Source organism: Petaurus breviceps, unplaced genomic scaffold (genome assembly GCF_028583685.1).
Source record: "Petaurus breviceps papuanus isolate PSGF00001 unplaced genomic scaffold, PetGlider_PUasm1.0 90731, whole genome shotgun sequence".
Classification (NCBI taxonomy): domain Eukaryota; kingdom Metazoa; phylum Chordata; class Mammalia; order Diprotodontia; family Petauridae; genus Petaurus; species Petaurus breviceps.
In genome coordinates this window covers 10,137,577-10,161,485 of record NW_027187325.1, presented here as the reverse complement: position 1 = coordinate 10,161,485, position 23,909 = coordinate 10,137,577, and the positions used below count along the sequence as shown (strand labels likewise).

The 23,909-nt window shown below is 34.7% G+C and overlaps 1 protein-coding gene across 6 annotated transcripts in view; it reads left to right on the top strand.

Moving 5' to 3' along the window:
• PTPN4 (protein tyrosine phosphatase non-receptor type 4) overlaps positions 1-23,909 on the top strand; it is a 225,042-nt gene that overhangs the window by 91,706 nt on the left and 109,427 nt on the right. For 4 of the 6 annotated variants that reach the window (XM_069066917.1, XM_069066916.1, XM_069066918.1 and 1 more), the window contains 2 exons: positions 18,078-18,120; positions 18,198-18,297. In XM_069066917.1, coding sequence (XP_068923018.1) covers positions 18,078-18,120; positions 18,198-18,297 — 143 coding nt within the window. The remainder of the gene's footprint in view (positions 1-18,077; positions 18,121-18,197; positions 18,298-23,909) is intronic. The other 2 variants (XM_069066920.1, XM_069066921.1) reach the window with 1 other exon arrangement.

Sequence of the window (23,909 nt, the reverse complement as noted above, 5' to 3'; positions counted from 1 at the left end):
TCCTTCAGCTCTTAGAGGTTTGTGACTAGCATTATCCTGGACTCTTTGCTCTCATGCACCCCATCAAAGTCATATTTCTCCCATCTGTGTGACTGTGGGATGGAATTTGCTGTTCCAGGTGCCTGGAATTCTTTCATTCCTTACTTCAGCCTCAGAGTTTTTTTTTTTTAAGACACAACTTGAACACCATATCTACATAAAGCCTTTCTTTATCCCCTCAATTACTAAGGTCCTTTGCCTCAAACATTTACTTAACTATATTGTGTGTGTGTTTACATATTAGCATATATAAAATATATATAAATATATGTATTTATTAACTATATTTATGCCACATATTTTTATAATTACTTATCTGCTTCATTAAAATGCGAGACACTTTTGAGTAGGATTGTTTCATTTTTTTGTATTTGTGATCCCAATGCTTATAACAATTCCTAGCAAATATTAAGTTATTTATAGATTAATATAATGAATATACCATATTTGTTATCTGTGGAGTAACCAGATTCCCTCCCAAAATGTCCTCTGATGCCTCATTATTGTTCTGTGTGTACAACTTCTTGACCTTATATAAAATGTCTTATGTTGTTATATTTACTAAAGTTTTAAACTAAATTATTGGTTAATATGCTCTGTGTGGGATATGGGTCTATTCTTTAGAGTCTATATTATGCTTCCTAAGTGATAATGTATATTTACTTTTATTTATTAGTTTTATATAACTAGCAATATGCCTTATGTTGTAAAGTATTTTAATGAATTGGTTTCTAGATAATGATGAGATAGCATACCAAAATTTGTGGAATGCAACTGAAATAGCCTTCAGGGGAAAAAAATCATACCCTTATAAACACCCATTAATGGAATAGAAAAGGCAAAGGTTAATGAATTGAATAGTCATTTTAAAAATTGGAAGTCCAACAAATAAATCTAAAATAATCATAAAAGAGATGTTAGAGGGGAAATAAATAAATGGGAAACTCATTTCAGTCATGTCCACCTCTATGTGACCTCATTTAGTGTTTTCTTAACAAAGATACTGGAGTGGTTTGCCATTTCCTTCTCCAACTCATTTTGCAGATGAGGAAACTGAGGCAAACAGGGTTAAGTGACTTGCCCAGAGTCACATAGCTAGTAAATGTCTGAAGCCAGATTTGAACTCTTAAAAGAATTTTCCTGACTCCCAGCACTTTACCCACTGTGCCACCTAGCTGCCCAGAAACAACTATAGAAAAGATAAAACTAAAAACTGGCTCTTTGAAAAAATGAATAAAATTGATAATTTTAGTTAATCTGATTAGATGTAGAAAAATCCTTTGACGGAATACAACAATCTACTGCTAAAAACCCTAGAAAGTATTGGCATGGAGGGACCTTTTTTAATATCATAAAAAGCATCTCTCCAGAACCAAAGCAAAAGTGTCACATGCAGTTAGGACACACAAGGACCTTTTCTAGTATATATGGGTGTAAAGCAAAGATGCCCATTCTCCCATTGTTATTTGAAATAACTCTGGAAGTGCTAGCACCAACAGAGAAACAAGAGAAAGAAATTAAGTGCATAAAGATAAATAGAAGAAGAGTAAACTATGGATGACTGTTTACTAGGAAAATCCTAGGGAATCAGCAGAGATACTAATTGAGGCAATAGCTTCAGCAAAGTTGCAGCTTACAAAATAAATTCTCAAAGCCTTTCTGTATGATAATAACAAAAAATGAATCAATAATAGAAAGGCAAGTTCCATTTGAACTACTACGAAGTACATAAAATTTCTGTGGATCAGCTTAGCAAAGTACTCAAAACATTTGTATAGATACAGTTACAAAGTGCTCCTTCAGAAAATAAAAAACTTAAATATCTGGAGGAACATTCAGTTCTTGTGGATAGGCTGTGCCCATATAATTAAGACGACAATACTGCCAGAATTAATTGACACTTTTAATGCTTTATCAATCAGATTGCGGGGGTTGGGGCTGGAGGGGGGTGTTACTTCACAAATCTGATAAAATAGTAACAATTCATTTGGAAAATAAAAATATCTGCAACATCACAGGAAGGGATGAGAATAAGCAGGGATGAAAGGGGAATGGTGTTTCAAGTTCTCAAGCCAGAATCCAGTCTGGCAGAAATCAGGCTTATGCCAAAATCTTACACCACACTCCACAATACATTCTAAACAGATGGGCCACCTCAATGTTAAAAACATGTCATAGAAAAATTAGAATAGAAAGAGATTACATAGGTTGAGAGATCTGTCTTCATCAAGTAAGAGATAGATGCAATTAACAGATAAAATAGAAAACTCATTTTTTGAAACTGAAGATCTGTATAGACAAAATGCATCAAGGATAAGAAATAAAGTGGTTGAATGGGGGCGAACTTTGATAAGGCTTTGATGTTCTAAGCTTTATGAACGATGAAAAAACACAAACACACAGCTGTATCTCTGTTTCTCAGTAGACTAGTGGTCAAAGGATACGAACAGCTTTTAAAAGAATTACGTGCATTCTCAGATTGTGAAAGAATGCTTCAAATCATTGAGAAGAGAAATGTCAACCAGAACATCCTTGAAGTTTCACTTTACACCTTGCAAAATCGGGAAAAAGACAAAAAATGACAGCAGTGTTAAGAATGTTTGTGGAAGGATAGACACACTATAAATTGTTGGTGTATTTGTGTAATCATCCAACTACTTTGGAAAGGAATCTGAAATTATGCAAATAAAGTGATTAAATTTTCATAACATTGATAAGAACAATGCCCCCATATATTCCAAATTTGTTTATGGAAACACTTTCTGCAATAGCTAAGAGTTAACAAAGTTAGATGTGCATCAATTGGGGAATAGCTAAAACAAAATGTATAGAGTTATGAATGCAGTAAGAGATAATGTATCTAATCACTATAGGAAAAAAATGGAAAGATTTATATGAATTGATGGAGAGCAAGGTAAGCACAGTCAAGAAAAAAGTATACACAATAATTATAACCATGTAAATGGAAAGAACAACTATGTACCAAAAAATCAAAAGTAAGTGTAACAAAATTGAAGATCAAGCAGTTCTAGAATGAAGATATATAGGAAATCACCCCCAATCTGTACCTTCATGGAGGTGGGAAGTTCACAGGTATTACATATTGTATGTTTTCAGATTTTTTCAGCGTTTCAAACAGTCATGTTTATTTTTCCCCCCCTCTAAAAAATTAATATTTGTCATATGGGATAGTCCTCTGCAAGATGTAGGGGGAGAAATACTTGGATAACTGTAAGAGAAAAAAATAACAATAAAAACTTTTTTTAAGTGTAAGATATCAAAATAAATTAATCAGTACCTAAAAGAGAAAAATTCTAGCACATTACTTTTGATGTGGACAATTCAAAGGTGTCTGAAAAATAACACACTCACACACACACACAGACTTGAAATTTTACCAAGTCCTCTGTGTATATTCACATTTGTTGTTTATATAAGCCTAATAAGAGAGCTAGAGAAAATATTATCATCCCAATTTTACAGATTAGTAAAAGTAAGACTTAGAGTGATTTGCTCACACTTAATAGAGCTCTTAAGTGATAAATAGGATTTAAGCCTAGGTTTTCTTGAGTCTAACTCTCGCCTTCTTTTGGCTAAGCTTCTCTGTGATTTGAATTTAAGTAAATGAGAAAAAAATCATTTTGATAGAAACAGTTTGTGTAGAATTGAGAGAGTGACAAGGAGAGGTTTCTGTGATATTTTATTAGGTTTTGTTAGATGCCCACACGAAGTAGCCACTGAAATAAGCAATCATCAAAACCTTAAAATACAGGTCAGAAATGAAATGGACATTGTGTTGGGAGCCCAGATCACTGTCTAATAATTCTTGTTTACCACTCTTCTCACTTTAAGTTATTGTTCTCTCATCAAGCACTAGGCAAGGAAGCTGGGTATTATCATGGTGTTACCACCATTCAGTCGGTCCAGCCCCTTATCCTAGAAGAAACTGGATTAGAATCATTACAATAATACCACAAAGGAAAGGAAAAATCATCTTTCTTACCGTTGTGGTTATATCCATGATCGTTAGCTCCTTACTCTTATTTGAAATGATTCATCATGGAAGTTTCAAGTTTCTAAAAATTCAGTACTTTGATAACATAGACAGTTTCTTTTCCACTTGATAATTCCATATAGTTCAAAATGCTACCATGTAAATTTATATATGGTGAGATATCGAGCATTCGTTGTTTTTTTTACTGTACACATTTTATTTGTATAGGAAACTCTCACTTAAGAAATTCCCACTGTTAATGTAGATCTGTAACTGCTTTGCAGTACATATATATATATATATATATATATATATATATATATATATATATATATATATAATATTAGGGATTTGCCGGGGGCCCTGAGGTTAAGTGACTTGTTCAGGGTCTCACAGCCAGGAAGTGTCAAAAGTCCCAAATCTTACTGACTCTGAATGTAACTTTACCCATTATGACCATATTATACCATCTTGTTATATGCTAGTAAAATTAGACTTAATTAGAGGGAAGAGAAGATTTTTAAAAGGAGACAAATTAAAATCTAATTTGGCCTTTTCCTTTCTTTAGGGACTCTGTATGGGGCATTTTCAAAAGCAAGGGGTACTGCTCACATTGGAACAGCTTTTGTACAGGAAACTTAGTATTGTTCTGGAAAGAGAAAGGTTTCACAACCAAGTAAATAACCCTCCCATCCTGAATCCAACATTTTGACTGTAGGTATCATTTTAGAAATAATACAGAACTGGGGTGGCTAGGTGGCATGGTGAGTAGAGCATTGGCCCTGGAGTCAGGAGGACCTGAGTTCAAATCCAGCCTCAGATACTTAACACTTACTAGCCATGTGACCTTGGGCAAGTCAACCCCAATTACCCTGCTTTCCCCCCTCCAAAAAAAAAGAATTCAGAAAATCAGGTTTTATTACACTATTACTTTGTGCCAAATACTGTACTAAGGATTGGGCATACAAATACAAAAGAATAAAATAATCCCTACTCTGAAGTAATTTAAATTCTGATGGAGGAAAACACATATAAATATATACACAATAAATATAAGTAGAATAAGTACAAAGGATTTTGGAATGGAGAGTACTAACAATTGGGGGGAAGGTGAGCAATCAGGAAAGATGTCCTATGGAATCTTGCTTCAGCTATGATATGTGGAGGTAAGGAAGGATTGTATTACAGGCATGTGGGGTAGATAGTTGGTTAGATAAATAGCCATTGCAAAAGTTCAAAGATGGGAAAAAATAGAAAAAGAGCTTGAGTTTTTCATGAAGTCACTGTTAATTTACCGTGCTCTAGCCATAGCTGTCCATGATACCAGTTACACTGACTACAGTATACAGCTCATTAGCTTTCCAGTCCTCATGCCTTGTTATCATTTCTGTATGAACTTCATGTTCATTTTCATTGATTCTTCAGCTGTTCTTATTTTTTCCCTTAATTTCTTCCAAGAGAATGCAAAACCACCATATCTAATGAGGAAACTGTTTGTGAAGCATAGGATATTTAAAGTTTTAAAGTACTTACTCTCCCACGTCACTTAAAAGATGTTACTGTTACTGTGCTGTACCGAGCACTTCATTTTATTTGTTACACTTGGAGATGTCAAAGCACTGTTAGTCTTGGCCACTTGGAAGGATTCGCCTAGTGATAGGAAGAGGCCGGTACAGAGAACTTACTGAAATCTTCTTCTCCATCAAACTGGTTACGATCCTTTTTTTTTTTTTTAAATTGCTATTACAGTCCTCCCGACTAGAAATGTAAAACCTCATTTTACAGAAGAAGAAAATGAATCCTAGAGAATTAAGAGCCTGCTCAAGGACACACAGAGGCAGACACAGAATTAAAAACCAGTTTTTTGTCTCCTAGCCCTGTGTTCCTTTTCAGTTCATTCTAGTAAGACTAAAATATTTCAGAGAATCCGGATTTTAATGTAGTGAAAAGTACTAAAGGGAACCAAGTCCATATATAAGGAAGAATCTTTTTTTAGCATTAGTTAGAAGGAAAAGTGAAGAGGATTTTCAAAGATTTAATGGAGGAAAATATTGCTTCTTAAAGCAGTGAAGAACTATCTGTAGGATTTTGCCATTGTCTTCAGATATGTAGGAACTTTAAAAACAAAAAATTGAAAGGAATACTATGGAATACCATGAAATTGCAAAACCATATACTCAGTTTTAATTTATGTCATACTTTTTGATTACAAAGTACTTTCACACACATTAACTCATTTGAACCTTAAAAATACCTGGTGAGTCTGATTACTATAATTATTATCCCCATTTTTATGATGTTTACTTAAGGTCACGAGGGGCCAAAAAGAAATCAAGTTCATATTTAAAACACCAAATTTATTGTCAGTGTTTAGAAAGTAGAATTTGTTGATGAATAAATGTAGGGTTAAAGAATAAGCAGCCATTAATTATCCAGGGAGACAACATTTTATATAGTATCTGCCAAATGATTCATTGTTTATTTATTTCCTGTGTTATATCCTGTTTTTAAATTTTATGGAAAGGTTGAGCTAATGAGTTTTCAGGCTCATTTAGCTATCTTGATTTAAGCTCAGGTAAATTAGCAAAATCATAGAATGGACTAGCTAGCACCATAAGTTAAGTGGTCTTCTATCTTCAGGAATGTATCCAATATAATTCATAGAACATAGACATCTATACATTTCTTTGGCTATTTTAAAACTAGTTATAATGCAGGGGTTCTTAACCTTTTTTTTGCTCATGGGCTCTTTATGCAGACTGATTAAACCAATGGACACATTCTTAGAATAATGTTTGAAAGAAATCTTAGATTTTGGTCAGAGGTTAATGAAAATTAAGTTGCTTTTTTCCCCCTTGTTTCCAGTTCATGGACCTTTTAAAATCTCTATGGACCCGAGTTTAACAATCCCAGCTCTAAAGATGTGAGACACAGTAAAATATCCTTAAATACAAATTATCATGAGCAGTGAAACAGACAGAGCAAGTAAATATTTACATCAATGACCCATCCCAACTGGAAGTAAACAGATGAATACACTGACACCAAAATAGCATGACCTCAATGTTCTGATAAATAGCATAATAACATATTCTACCAAGGAATATCCCCCTACTGATTGCTTGGAAGACAACAGAATCAAAATGGTTCTATTTCTTTTGCAGAAACCCTGGATAATGAATGCATCCTAACAATTATGTTTTCAAATGTAGGTTAAAGACCTTTGATTTTATAAGCCTTCTTCGTTTCTCACAAAAATAAGAGGTTTGTTTTTTTTTACAGGGAGGAGGTTTCAGAAATGATGAGGGATGGATGGATGGATGGATGGATGGATGGATGGATGGATGGATGGATGGATGGATGGATGGATGGATAGATAGATGCGACCCTGTTTTTCCCTTCAAAATGTGGCTCTTTCTTTTCTTTTTTTTGATAATTTATTTTTCCCAACTAACATATAAAAGCAATTTTTAACATTCTTTTTCAATATTGAGTTCAAATTTCTCTTCCCTTCCCTCCTCCTCCCTGAGATGGCAGCTAGTCTGATATAGGTTACACATGTGCAGTCATGCAAAACATTTCCACATTAGTCATGTAGTTAAAGAAGATGCAGACAAAAAAAAACCACCACAAAAAAATAAAGTGAAAAATATTATGCTTTAGATCTGCATTCAGACTTCATCAGTTCTTTCTCTGTAGACAGAAAGCATTTTTCATCATGAGTCTTTTGGAATTGTCTTGGATCATTATGTTGCTGAGCATAACTGAGTCATTCACAGCTAATCATCAGACAGTGTTGCTGTTACTGTGTGCAACATTCCCTTGGTTCTTCTCACTTTGCATCAGTTCATGTAAGTGCAGGTTTTTTTGAAATTACCTTGCTCTTCATTTCTTACAGCACAATAGTACTTTGTTACAATCACATACCACAACTTGATCAACCATTCTCCAGTTAATGGGCATCACCCTAATTTATAATTCTTTGCTACCACTAAGAGAGCAATTACAGATATTTTTAGCACATTCTTTCTTACTGTATTATAGAACAGTCTCAAGTATGTGCAGAGTCTTGTGGTATGAACTCCAAAGACCACAGTGCAATCCAGTGTGTTGCAAATATTACTATAGTAGAATGTAAGTAAAAGCAGGACAGGGAAATGGGCTTTTAAGTTTATATTGCAAGAAATTTAATTTTACCAACCTCTGATTGACATAAGAAAGTTCCTAAAATTATCTTTTGACCTAATTTAAATCATTCATTGAAATTATCAGTTAGCAATTTGGTATCTGAAATTAAACAAGTTGACCATTTAAAAATATTTCCGGATAATATTTATTCTATTTGTCACAAGTATAATAAAAATTAAACCAATTCAGAAAGTGTAGCTGGAGTGGCTAGGTGGTGCAATGAATAGAGCACCGGCCCTGGAGTCAGAAGGACTGAGTTCAAATCTGGCCTCAGATACTTGATACACCTTACTAGCCATGTTACCTTGGGCAAGTCACTTAACTGCAATTGCCCTGCCTTCCCCCCTCCAAAAAGCAAAAAAAAAGAAAGAAAGTGTAGCTAAAGAATTTGAAATTAATAAAAGGGACCAAGATAGTTGTATAGTTTATAACTGTCTACTGCTGTGTATCATGCACAGCCTGCATTTTATATTCATTTTTCTTCTTCTGGCTTGGCAGAGATTAGTTTGTGACGTATACAAAGTTCAAGAGACATAATTTCTGGGTAATCATTTTGTTAAATACGGCTACCAAATAATTAATAAAAGAATGGTCATTTGGCCTTCTCTTAAACCAAAGACAGATCATGGTGGCCTCTTGAACCTTATGCCCTTGGAAGAATGGGCGTTCTTAGCAGGTGGAAATCAGCTCTGATGAGAGAATGAATATGTAATGAGAAGGGGGCTGAGGAACAGGACCTTTGACTATGTCACCCCCAGCCTTAGGCAATCTAAGAATCTACTCCCACCCAGGCCTGAGTAGAACACTATGGACTAGAACTCCTAGTTCATAGGAGATTAAATTCTTTCTGCTTTTTAATCAGATCTAAGCTTCTCCATTTTGGTGGGGTCTGAACAAGACAGAGGAGAATGTTAAATCCAATCTCATCATCAGCCCTATTTTTCAGAGACTGATTTGACCTAGTAGAGAATAAAATAGGAAGGGAAAAATCCTGGATCTCCCCAGTATTAACTGTTGGGTATTTAATAATCATTTCTCTCAAGTTCACATTAATTTCTTAGAGTATTTTGCTTTAATGGTAGACATTATTGAATTTTCATTATTTTAAACTGCATTGCAGTCTAAATCAACTTACACTCACAAAACATAAAAATTAATCAAATGCACCTTAAGAGGAAGAGCTTTGGAAATTTTGAAGATTGGAAATGGAAAGCATAACTCTCAAGTTGAAGATTTGATTAAGATAAAGTTTATAGGCATACCATTTAATAAAAATAATAAATTTAGTACCTTTCCTAGGAATATGTTATTAGAAGTAATAAATACATAAACATATCTTTCATCAAATAGGAATGATGATAAAAATAATTTTAATTGTTTTAATTTATTAGAACTTTCTACTTAGCCTTATAAAGAACTAACTTCATAGTATTTATTATGCCATTTAAGTGAAAAAAAATTTTTTTAAGCAGTCGGGGTTAAGTAACTTGCTCAAGGTTACACGGCCAGTTATTTTTGGGTGTGGTGCTAAGTGTCTGAGCCTGGGATTCGATCTCCAGGTCATCCCAACACTGGAGCCGGTGCTCTTACTCACTGAGCCACCTGGCTGCCCCGAAGTGAAATTTAAAACATGTTTTTCAGGATTCTCCAGATAATGTACAATCAAACAATCTTTGCAACTGTACAAAAAAACTAAACAGATAATTAGCACTGTTGAAATCAGTAGTGCTAAGTTAATAGAACTTTCAGTTTGATGAATATAATTTGGCAAGAGGGAGAAATATTTTAACAGTAGATTACATATTATATTTAATGACAATAAACTTACTGGGGAAAAAGAGGATTGTTAAATCCTCCCCATTTGTTTAATCATGTTTGAATTGCATCCATGGTTTTAGCTATCGATAAACTTTTGATAAAAATTAGAAAAAGCATCATATGGGAATAAGTTGGCTTTATGTAATTTACAATAAAGAATTGTACATTTTATTACTATTTGTAAATTGTATGCTGCAATCCTGTTACTAGAAAAACTTCTAATAAACTTATGTGCATATGCATACATACATGTATACATTTTTTCAGAGTGCTGATTGTTAAACATTCACCAGCATAACACTGATTTGGAGTAACCTTAATGGAATCCTTGAGTGTACTCTTGAAGTAGCAATACCCCAAAGTTCCTATTGTGTACTCCGTTTCTTAGGTTACCCTTAGAGTTTAGTCCCTGTTGAGATTTGAGAAAGTGAAACAGTGAGCCAAGACAGTTTTGCAAAATTGTAAGCTTAGATAGGCAGGTAGTTTAATCAGTAAACAAGAGATTATAGAGCAGTGTGAAGTATACAATGAATAATTTTGATTGCATTACATTAAAGAGATTTTGTTCAAATAAAACAAGTGTAGGCAGGATCAGAAGGAAAGAAGAAAATTGGGGAGAAGTTTTATAAAAATTCTCAGATAAAGGTCTTATCTCAAATATTTAACGAACTTTGTCAAATCTTAAGTGGTCAAAGGATACGAACAAGCAGATTTCCAGTGAAGAAATCAAAACAATCTGTGGTCATATGAAAAAAAATTCTCTAAATCATTATTGATTAGAGAAATGAACGTTAAAACAAAACTTGAGATACCATTTTACCTGTATCAGATTGGCTAAAATAAAGGTGAAAGTGACAAATGTTGGAGGGGATGTGGAAAAATTGAGACACTAATTCACTGTTCATGGAGCTATGAACTTATCCAATCATTTTGGAGAGCATTCTGGAATTAGGCCCAAAGAGTTATTAAATAAAATACCCTTTGACCCAGAAGTACCACTACTAGGCCAATTTTCAAAATGTTTAAGAAAAAAGGAAAGGAACCTATATGTTCTAAAATATTTGTAGTACTTCTCTTTGTGTTATCAAAGAATTGGAAATTGCAGAGATGCCCATCAGTTTAGGGAATGGCCGGGTAAGTTGTGGTATATGATCATGACAGAGTGCTGCTGTGCTGTAAGAAATGATGGGCTCATTGATTTTAGAAAAGCATGGATAGTTTTGCATAAAATAATGAACTAAATGAGCAGAACCAAGAAAATGTTATATACTGTAATAGGAGTATTGTTTTAAGAGCACCTTTGAGCAGCTATAAATCATTCTGGCTATTCTAAATATACACTTTAACTACAAAGGACTTCGGAAGGAAGACACTTAACTGCATCCAGAGGAAGAACTGATAAATAGAAATATGTATGGAATGAGTTTACACACATGTACATATTTGTGTCTAATCCATCTCTAGGGTCAGGAGTAGGGGGAAGGGAAGAAAAAAAGAGGCAAAGTCACATGATAACATTTTAAAGGACTAGCAAGTTATACATAATAGATTTGCAGTTTCATGTGCAGTTGTATATTTTTTAATTCTACTATGTTATGGAAATGCTTGTTTTATTTCATAAATTAAATTTTTAAAAGGACTGTCTCCCTTCCCCCCCCCAAAAAAAAACCCCAACAACATATTGATAGATTGGAAATGAACAGAATTTAACCAAATTATAAGATAGGGCAATGTGGTTTCAGAATGCTTATTTTATGCAATCCAGTTTTAGATGAAAACTACACAGGAGTCTTGCTTTTAGAGAAAAATAAGCTTGTAGTCTCAACTTCCAGTGACATCTCAAAGCCTACAACTCCCTTTTTTCTCTACCCTGCTGCCCCAATATGTTCTTTTGTTTATATATCAGGATTGACAAGTCTATGTGAAGAAAAAGAAACAATTTAGGTAGTAGTGATGCAAATTAGATAAATGTTATGTAATCAAGCATACATGAAATCTGGGTGTTGAACTTGTAGGTGAAAATAAGCTCCTTGTTATTACTATAGAGGTTGATATAATTAATAATAGCCAGCATTTATATAGCACATAACTGTGTTCTAGGCACTGTGCTAAGCACTTCAAAGTTATTATCTCTAATTAATCCTCATAGCAACTATGGAAAGGAGGTGCTGTTATTTTATAGTTGAGGAATCTGAGGCAAACAAGGAACTTGCCCATGGTGACACAGATAGTAAGTCCCTGAGGCTGGTTTTGTTCTCAGGTCTCCTTGATCCAGGCCTGGCATTTTTATTCATTGTACCACCTAGCTGCCTAATTAATAAATAGAATATTGAACTGAGATGTAGTCTTGTAGTCATTGCAGACTGTTATCCCAAATTCACCTTGAATGCCTCGATTTCGTCACCTACAGATTTTGAAACCATGACTTCTGCTAATGGTTACATCTGAAAAATAAAAGGAATTTACTATAGTTTATGCCCACGTTGAATTCCCTATGATTGTTGATACTTTCATTCTCCCATCATGAAGGCTTGCCTTTTGACTCTTTCCTCTTTTCCATATCCATTTAGTTACCTGGTCTGTGTAATTTATAGTGTGCCTAAACATCTATCCTTTCTGTTGCTATCACTTAAATTCGTGCTTATTCTTACATTATAGTAATTGTTTCCTAACTGTTCCCTGTCCAATCCAATCAATTCTAGAAACTTCTAGCAAACTTTTATGTTCCTCCATACCAGATTGATTATGTTCACTTGTTGACAGATCTTCTTTGGCTCCTTATTCATTAGAAAATAAAATTCACCTCCCCTAGCCTTTCATTCAAGGTCCTCCACAGTACTCTCCCATTTATCTTTCCTGGCTTAACCACTACAGCTAAATATACAATTTACATAAATCTTGCTTTTACCAAAACCATTTACTAGTTTCCAAATGTGTTTTATCCTTTCATTTGGTTGTGATTTAATTTATCTTTTTTCCTTTGAAGATTGTGTACCCTTCAAGACCCTACTTCTGTCTAATTTTAAATGTATTACCTTAATAAGGTTTCCTAACTACTTTAGCATAATGTGATCTTTCCTCCTTCTGAACTTAATTTATGTACTATTTATTGAGCACCTAATCGTGAACTGCCTTAATAACTGATAGCTTTTATATTTTAGTACCGTACTGTTATTTATTTCTTGTATTGTTATTCATCTTTTCATGTGTTTCCTTTTTTCTTAATTAGGTTATAAGCTTTTTGAGGTCCAAGACTTTAAAAAAAAATTATTTCTTTGTACTCTCTACAGTGTCTGTTGCAGTCCTGGGTACATGTTAGGCAGTAAGAAATATTTGTTGACTATTCCACTGATTGACAAGTTGAGAACAAAATTACTGAGGATGCTTTGTTGCTGTTATTTTTAAAAATGTTACCAGTTTCCAGAGCCATTTAAATTTATCAAATATTTAGCAGCCAGAAATTCCAGATGTACTGCAGACCCACAAGCCCTCCAGGGCCTCTGTGTGCCCTGAGTATTTCTATTGCTGTTAGAATTCTTAGTGCATCACAGGTAGTAAAAATGGATCATTACCAACAGCATCAAGATCAGAATCTGAACCTTAACTTGGATCAACGGTTAGCAACTATTTTTAAAGGAAAAGGCTTAAACCCCATTCTAGGAAAGGTATAAAACAGATAGACGACAGATTTAGAAAGTAGAAGTGGCTCATTCCTAGCAGGAATGAGCAGAAAAAAGCAGATTAGGCAGCTTCTCCCTGGCTGTTTCCAAAGGGTAGTGTAACTCTTTGGTCTGAGAAGCTTTCGGTGCCCAGAACTTCAAAGATTCATGTCAGCTGTTTTTATTTTCTTGGCTAGTCTTTCATAGACTTGGAAGGCAAATGGCAGAGACCCTCTTGCGGCTTCCTCATCTGTAAAATGAGGACAGAAGCACAGAAAGGACATGCCTACAGGGATACTGTCAAGGCACAACTGGGAGCGCTCTGACTTTCTGACTCTGTGGCTTTCCCACTCTTTCCCCCTTCTCTTCTGTCAGTGAATAAGAGAAAAAGAGATGATCTAAAATACATTTTTTGTATTTCAGGATTTTTTTTACCTTTTTCTTAATGTGAATGATTTATATTGAGAGGCAGCATTGTATTACCTGATAGAGCTTCAGCCTCAGAATTAGGGACACCTTGCTTCAGGGCTTGCCTCTGATTGTAGTCAGATTTGTTACTCTTTCTGTGTCCTAGACAAGTTATAAGACTTCCTTAAGAACAGCTGCTTATATATATATACACACACACATCTGCACTGGTAGGAAGGGTTGAGTTATGAGGGATAAGATAACAAATGACTAGTTGTGAGGCAACACATTGTAGAAAAGAACATAAGTTTAGGAATTAGGAGACTTCATTGATTGAACATTTATTAATGACTGCTATAATTAGACACTACTAGATGCTGGGGATACAAGAAAAAAGAAAAGAAACGGGGCATACCCTCAAGGAACTTAGATTCTTTTGGGTTCTTAAGTTCTTATCCTATCTTTTCTTCTAATTTGCTACATGTGGTAAGAGTTAAAGCAATGCCTTTTTATATTCTTATTTAAGTCAGTAAACTTTGAAGTGCCTACCATAGACAAAAAAGGTTACTAGGAGATAAAAATACAAAGAATGAAACAGTACATTCTCACAAGGAGCTTACATTCTTACCAATGTTCTTAACAGCTTTCATAAAGAACTATTTTCTTTGTAATAAGCATTATGATATAGTATAAAACATGATAAAATAGGAATAGCCAAGTATTGATTCATACACCATTTAAAGATAATAGGAAGAAAGCAATTCAAAAATTTTTTATTGAGTTCATTTATTATTTTTCTTAATGACTACATTAAAAATAACATTTTACTTTTTGTTCAAGGCTCAAACCTTTTACTTGTTTATTTATTTACAACATTGTTGTTTCCTGTTAATTATTTCTTAGTCTGGGAGCAAGCAGGTTACCAAACATGGACTTGATTTCTCTCTCAAATCAGCAGTTTTTGTTCACAATATATATATTGGACTAATAATGGAAATTAGTCAGCTAGAAAATAATTTTAATGAAGCAAATGGTTAAATGTCAACCCCTTTGACTTCCTGTGGTTACTCAGTGTTACAGTATATTCTTTGTTGCTTTGGGAAGTTTGAATTACGCAGTTATAATTTCACAAAGAAAATTAATAGGAAGAATAAGTAGTTGACATCTCAAGATAAAAAGAGATGATCAAACCCATGGAAAGGAGCGTAGAAACAGCAATTTTTTCTGTGCTAATGATATGGGTTTTTCTTTTTTATGTAATCATTTTTCCTATTTAGCATTAATGTTCAACTAGATTACTATAGGATTGTTCAAATCATAAGACAGACTTTTAAAAATAATTATCTAGGTATTTTTAATAACTGATTTTCTTAATATGTTTTTATAACATTTTTTTCTTTCTACAGTTTAAGCTTAGATTTAAACATCTATAATCATGACATCTTTCCCCTCAAATTTGCTGACCAAGTCCTTCCCCCTCCTAGTAATCTGGGTATGGGAGGACATATAATTCAGTTTTGTCATATCTGTACCATCATTAAAAAGACCCTTCCCCACTACTGCAGCTCTGAGCGGTGCTATTTAATTTCTATAGATCTATCATTTTACCTCTACTAGTTATAAAAGTAATTATAATTGTAATAATCACTTAAACTAAATCTAATTCCTAAAAGCAGTTACAAGCAGGGGTGGTATTTCAGTTTCTGTGTAATGATTGCTTTTGTTTTGCTTTATTTTGATAATTTGGAAGGAAGGGGAGAAAACAAGCAGATTTCTGATATATATACATACATCCCAAATTCAGTGTTTTTCATAAGTCATCTGTCTACCCAAGAAATCCTGAGCATATGTAGATAATAAGCCCAGAGAAGTCACACCATGCATATTTACCTCTAACATCCTTGCTTACCTTACCTAGCTCTCCTACCTGTTATGACCACTTCTTTCTTTGTCTTCATCCCATGTCAAGGCCATGGCTATTTCCCATAGTTCTGTCCTGGGCCCTCTTCTCTTCTTCAGCTCTACTGTTTCATTTGGTGACCCTATCAGCTCCATTGGATTCAGTTATCATCTCTGTGGAGATCATTCTTAGAGCTCTTTGTCCTGCCCTAACCTTTCTCCTAAGAGAGAACTCTTCCCTCTGACAGATATCTAGAACTATGTGTCTCAGAGATATCTTAAACTTAGCATGTCCCAAACTCTCCCTGCTTCCAGACTCCTCTGTCATCAGAGGGGAATGACCATCCTCCTAGTGACCTAGACTTGCAGCCTGCGTGTTATCTTCCGCTTCTCACTTTCAACCCACCCATGTGCAATTGTTTGCCAAGTCCTGTAAGTTTTGCCTTTGCCGCGTTTCTTCTGTGTGTTCCTTCTTCTGACATTGCTACCACCCTGTTACAGACCTTCCTCTCCTCATACTTGGACGGTTGTGGTAGCCTGCTTTTTGCTTTGCCGGCCTCTAACCTCTCCCTATTCCAGTCCATTCTCTACTCAGGGATGATCTTCTTGAAGCTCATTTCTGATCATGTAACTCTCCTATTCAATCAACTCCTGTGTCTTCCTTTTGCCTCTAAAATCGATTATTAAATCTTTTCTTTGATTTCTGAAGTTCTTAATAACCTGGACTCTTCCTGTCTTTCCAGGTCTTATACCTTGCACTTCCCCACATAATCCGATAATGTGATTCCCCACATAAACTGACCTCTTTGCTGTTCCTTTCACACGACATTCCATCTCCTGACTGGGCATTTTCACTGCTCCATGCCCAAAACTCCTCTTCATCTCTACTTTTTGGCTCCCTTCAAGTCTTGGCTCGAACTCCTTCTTCTATAACGAGCTTTTCCCAGTCTTCCATAATTTTAGTGTTTTCCCTCTGAGAGTCTCTCCACCTTATCCTGTGTTTAGCTTGTTTGTACATAGTTGTTTGCATGTTGCTTCATTAGACTGTGAGCTCTTTGAGAGCAAGGACCGGTTTTTGGTTTTTTTGGTTGTTGATTGTTTGGGGGGATTGGTTTGCTTGGTTTTTTGTTTTGCTTTTATCTTTGTATCCTGAGGGCTTGCTTTACACGGTGCCTGGCACGTGCTAAATGCTTAATAATGTTTCTAGACTTTGATTTAAAAGTCATGAACTTTATAATGTACAACTAGGGTTCTACAGTAATAATGCTTGTCCTTATATTTGTGTAGCACTTTTAATTTTTTTCGACATTCTTCCATATTTGTTAGATATTTTGGCTACTTATTTTTTTTTTTTACTGAATCATGCTGCTAATTGGACTATAGTCTCTTCTGATTCTAGTTGTGAGTACCCAGAAATAGAATTTAAAATTTTTGGTATTGTAAAATAATGAAACTTGTAGCCTCATTAATCAATTAGTATTTCCAGATTCTAATTACTGTTTTATCCAAAATTGTCATTTGTTTAAAAGAGTAAATTGGTGAAATTACTTTTTATATAAGTACATTGATTCAGGAAAATTTACAAAAAAAAAACCCACTCAAAAATAGATTGCTGCTTTAATCTGAATAAAAGAATGTAAACCATAGCTAGTTCATAAGAATTTTTTAAGGTAATAGAAATTACTTAAGCCAAAACCACTTCAGATGGTTCATGATAAAATATTGTTAATAAGGTAGAGCATCTCTCCTTTAATAAACACTACCCTAAACACATGGTAAGCCTTATGGTTTACCTTTGGAGAAACTCAGATTCGAAACTCACCGTAGGTAGATTTAACTAATAGAACCACATATATAATTTTCTTCATTCCTTCACTGAGCACTGCTGTTTTAAATTTAATTTAGATTTAGTAATTTCTGTTTTAGCAAGTTTCATTGTAAATTTCAACATGGGACAAATTTACCAGATTTGATATGTTATTTTCAGAGTCCTTAGAGGTTATGATAGGTTTCAGAGAGAGATAGAGAAAAGAAATCATAGTCTTAAAGTCATTTATTTATTTATTTTTCAGAGGTGGCTGGATCCAAACAAACCAATAAGGAAGCAGTTAAAAAGTGAGCACACATACCTACTTGATGTTTTCCAAGTATGATTTGTAAAGATAAAGAATTAAGATAACGTAATTAATTAGACATACTTCTATTAATTCTAGGAGGATCTCCTTACAGTTTGAACTTGAGAGTCAAATTTTTTGTAAGTGATCCCAACAAGCTACAAGAAGAATATACAAGGTAGGTCAAAGGAGCTTATATTCTTAGTTATGTTATCTGAAAACTGACATTAGACATGAAAATTAGTAAAGCATAAGTGGAAAAGACTGTCATTCTGTATAACTAATTGAAATAATTTGGCAATTTTACTCCTCTCTTGGAAATGTGAGCTGCGTGTAATCAAAGAGAATTTGATGTTTTCTTGTAGCAGTGTATATTGATAAAGCATATTCTACACTCGTTTTACCTTCACTCTGGAGAACATGAAATGTATATATAAGTCATTTGAGAGCTATTCTATGGAAATATTTGGTTCTTTACATTGTACTTTCTTAAATGCTAGTACAAAGGTGGGCAACCTGCAGCCTCAAGGCTACGTGTGGCCCTCTAGGTCCTCAAGTTTGGCTCTTTGATGGAATTACCAAGTTATCAAGATTCCGGCAAAGGGCCGCACTTAAGGACCTAGAGGGCCACATGTGGTCTTGAGGCTGCCAGGCTCCCTATCCCTACTCTAGTTGTAAGAAAAAATAATGGCATTTGGAAAAGGTGATTCACCTGATTTTACTTCAAAGGGCTTTAGTATTTCTAGGCCCAGTATGATCCTTTGTTTCTAGTCAGGCTTATTTAATAACAGTCATGACAGTTTTTATGCGGATGTTTTTAGCTTCTTCATTCTGACAGGGCACAGGCTTAAGGTATGTCCTTCCTAGTTAAGGTCACAAGTTAGCCAGTTTTGAATTTATATATTTCACATGCTGTGAATTGATCCTTTTGATTCCACTAGAAGAATATTCTGTAGAATATTTGGAGTGAGAACTGTTGATCTGAGGAAAAGAATACTATTATTACATGGTAACTGAAGGTGTGCTCTGTAGGAATCCTAGCATAAACTACTGTTGTAGAAATCCCAGCATAAACTATTGTAGTCCATCATATTTACCTACCCAATTCTTTAACTATATATTTATTCCTTTTGTTAAAGTCTTTTCACTTATCTCCAAATGTGGGTCACTTAAATTTTTTTTGGGGGGGGGGAGGGCAGTTAGAGTTAAGTGACTTGCCCAAGGTCACACAGCTAGTAAGTGTTAAGTGTCTGAGGTCAGATTTGAACTCAGGTCCTCCTGACTCCAGGGCCAGTGCTCTAGTCACTGTGCCACCTAGCTGGCCCTGTGGGTCACTTCTTAAATATGGAATGAATTTCTATCCAGTACCCAGTACATGTATGCTTCAGTTAATAATTATATATAAGTCTTTATATATACTCTATCCTGAAGCCTCATTCATCATGATGTAGAGATGACTTTTGATTCTTGAAGAGTCCAAACTGTGGTAGATCCTGTCAGGGTTTCATAGGGATAAATTGTATGTATTTCATCTTAGGACCATCCTAGTTAAATATGAAAAGACTCATCACCAGACTGATTGACCATCAGCAAACTGATGCTTTTTTGGTCATAATAATTCCTAAAAACCATCTACTACATTATAGAGGAATTGAAAACTGAATCAGTAAGGATAGTTCTCATAGACATGAAATCACAGATATCCTAAGTTTTAAAGTATGTCTGTTGTGTCATTTAAACTTCTATAAGAGAAGAAAATAAGACAAAAAAGAAATCAGCACATTTAGTCTTTACTGTTTTCTTTAGTCTTTTGGAAGGGGTGGGTGAAGGATCAGGAACTATGATATCACTGATGTAGAAAACTCCATGTAAGAAAACTTTCTGTCAATGCAGATTGGCACCTATTCTGCTTTTCATAGTCTTAGGTTCCTGGGGCACTTAGAGATTAAGCAAATTGCTGTGCTAGTGTGTCAGAGGTGGGACTTAAAGACAGATTTCTTGATTTTGAGAGTGGCTTCCTATTCAATATACCATCACACCTCTCTTTCTTTGTTGGTTACCAGGTAAAGTGGTGGTTTTTTCCTCCACTGGTGGTCTGAAGTGAAAACTATAAGTATTTCTGTTTTTATTGTAACAGAAGGTAATTTTTTTATTATATTTTTAGTATTAAGTGATGTTTATTAAAATTTCCTTAAATTTGTTTTATTTGGAGGCTTTTATAACTGAAGATAAATGAATATAATAGCCTTGTTAACTGTTTAGTACACACCACAGGGAAAAATCCAACCCAGTGTTTGTTTTGATAATGAGTCATTTCATAACCATGAAGTCTTGAATTTTATTTTTAATTGTTTTTTTAAAAAATTTAATTTTTTGTTTTTCTCACATTAGTTCAGGTAATCCAGATTTCTTCTTGAATAACTTTTAATTTATCAGAGAAATACTTTTTGGGGGTATATAGTTAGATTCAATAACTCATTTAATTTTTTCCCCTAAACTGTTGACTTGTAGTAAAAGTTGAGAATCTTGAAGAGCTAGAATGTCATCTTGGGAAGGTGTCTATTTTAAAACTTCAGCTTTGCAAGAACCTTGAGGTCATGTAGTCTCTGTTTGATCAATATGCCATGATAAGAAATGGAGAAATTTCTCTCTATGCTATCAACTTTATTTGTTAAAAATGACTGTGTTGGGGGCGGAGTTAAGATGACAGAGTAGAAACAGGACTTCTGCAGGGCTCTGGCTTCCACGTCCTCCAGTTCATGTAAAAGGTGACTCTGAACAAATTTTGGAGCTACAGAACCCACAAAGTGACAGAGAGAAGCTAACCTCCCACTGAGGACAGCCTGGCAGGCCAGCAGGAAGTGGCCAGTGCAACACAACCCTGCTCGAGCTGGAGGTTTTAGCCTCAGGGTGGCCTGACCAACTGCCAGCTGGAGCTGTGGCGGTTTCCAGAATTATCAACCCATAGATGCTTAGGACAAAGTAAGAGGTCAGTGCAGTGTGGACTTTGGGACCTGGGAATTCGGAGTATGGCGGCTTTTGCCCCCAGGGAGAGAAGTGGCTGAGGTGCAGCAGCCATGCAGCCACCACCACATGGCAGCTTCAGCTACTGGCCTGAAGACTGTAGGGGGACCAAGCGACTAGTCTGAGGGGTAATCTCTCTTGCTTTAACCTGGTTGGATCTGGATTGAGGTCTGGAGTGGAAGTCCTGGGGTGTGTGACCAGCTTGCCAGAGCATGTAGAGGCTGCAGAGAAGGCACTCAACTAACAGCTCCAGCAGCTGAGAAAACCTCAGCAATTTGGGACAAAGCTCCCCTTTCTGATAGGAGAGTCCTACTATGCCAAAAAGCTCAAAAGTCAAGTAATTGAGTGGCAACACGAGCAGGCAAAGATATCAAAGCAAGCAGAGCAATCCAAATTTACACTCCTATTTTGGGGACAAAAAGGCTTAAAGTATGGAACAAGAAGAAGACAGTGAAGTCAGAACTCCTGCACCAAAAGCTTCAAAGGAAAATACGAGCTGGTTACAGGCCATAGAGGAGCTTAAGAAGGATTTTGAAAACCAAATAAGAGAAGTGGAGGAAAAATTGGGAAAAGAAATGAGAATGATGCAAGAAAATCATGAAAAGCCAGTCAACAACCTGATTGAAGAAAAAAAAATAGACTAACTCAAATGACAAAAGAGACTCAAAAAGGCAATGAGGAGAAGAATGCCTTAAAAAGTCAAATTTGCCAGATGGAAAAAGAATCTCAAAAGCTCACTGAAGATAATCATTCCTTCAGAATTAGATTGGAGCAAATGAAAGCTAGTGACTTTATGAGAAATCAAGATGCTGTTAAACAGATCCAAATGAAAAAATAGAAGGCAGTGTGAAATATCTCATTGGGAAAACCACTGACCTGGAAAACAGATCCAGGAGAGATAATTAAAAAATTATTGGACTACCTGAAAGCCATGATCAAAAAAAGAACCTAGAAATTATCCTTCAAGAAAAACTGCCCTGATGTTTTAGAACCAGAGGGCAAAATAGAGATTGAAAGAATCTACCGATCACCTCCTGAAAAAGATCCCAAAAAGAAAACTCCTAGGAATATTATAGCCAGGCTCTGGAATTCCCAGATAAAGGAGAAAATATTACAAGCAGCCAGGAAGAAACAATTTGAATATTGTGGAAACACAATCAGGATAACCCAAGATCTGCACACACACACACACACACACACACACACACACATGTAGCCAGAGTTGTACTGAAGATTCAGGGTATGTTCTAATGAAGAAGAATATAGCAGGCCTGTCACTTCTCATCCTGCTATAATTTTCCAAAGCTCTTCTGTTCATGTGTCTCACTTCACCAAGTTTTAGTGATACTGGTGGGATTGTATACCTCCTTACATTAAAATTACAAGTTTGTTATCCATCAGTCTGTAAATTGACTTAGAGATAGCTGAGGTCATAAATATTTCCTCTTTCCAGTTATTTTGTATGTGAATTATTGGCTACTTTTTTTTCTTTGCCATAATGGATAGCAGCATGGTACCCTGCAAAGAAAAATGGATTTGAATTTGAGCATCTGTATTTGAATCCTAGCTCTGTCACTTAACTACCAAATTTACTTCCCCTCCATGGTAGTTAAGTGACAGAGCTAGATTCAAACCCAGATCCTCCATCTATATAATCAGTATATATATAAATAAAATGAAGGACTTAGACAAATTCATCTCAAACTTTTTTTTTCACCTGTAATTTTAAATGTAAATGGACTAACCAGTCTAATACAGTGAAAAAGGATGGCGGATTAAATAATAGAATAAAACCCTACAATCTGTGACTTATAAAAAACAAACACATAGACAAAATAAAATGATAGGGAAGGAAGATATTTACTATGCATTAAATGAATTCCAAAAGAAAGTAGGAGTTACAGACATGCTGTCTGACAAAGGAAAAACAAACATTCAAAAGAAAAAGTGATAAAATGGGAACTGTATTTGCTTAACCGAGTCATAAACAAAACAAAAACCTAATGTCAAAATTAATAAACATATATACTCCAAATGCCTTAGCATTCATATTTGTAGAAGACATACCTGAGCTACAAGATGACACAGTAGTGACAAGAGACTTCAGTATCCCACTGTCAGTTTTGGATAAATCTAACAGAAAAGAGAAACAAAAGGTAGAAATATAGAACTGAACAAATAGCTACAGAAACTAGATTTAAAAGTTTTATGGTGTCTTCTAAATGGGACATCAAAAGAATGTAAATTTTTCTCAGTATCACATGGAACTTTTAAAATGTCTATGTTCTAGGGCATAATGATATTGTAAACAAATGTAAAAAGGCAGAAATAATTAAACATCATTCAAAGATCATAACACAATAAAAATAATTGGTGAAGCAGCCACAAATAAAAGATACAGACCTAAATGGAAACTTAACAATGAAAGTCTAAATAATGAGTGAGTCAAAGAATAGATCTAAAAAATAATAATTATGTAAAAGAAAATAATAATGAAACATCCCAAAAATTTTGGGATGCAGCTAAAGCAGGCCTCAGGGGAAATGTTATATTCTTACATTAACAAAAGAGACAATGAACTGAATAGTCACTTTTTTAAATTAGAAAGCCAAAAAATGAACAAACCTTAAAAAGGCACAAAAGAGGAAATATTAAAAATTAGAAAATAGAAAAATTGGAACAAAATAAAAATATAGAAATGATCAATAAAACTGAAGGCTGATTCTTTGGAAAGATAAATTAAGAACAATCAGAACATGTCATGCA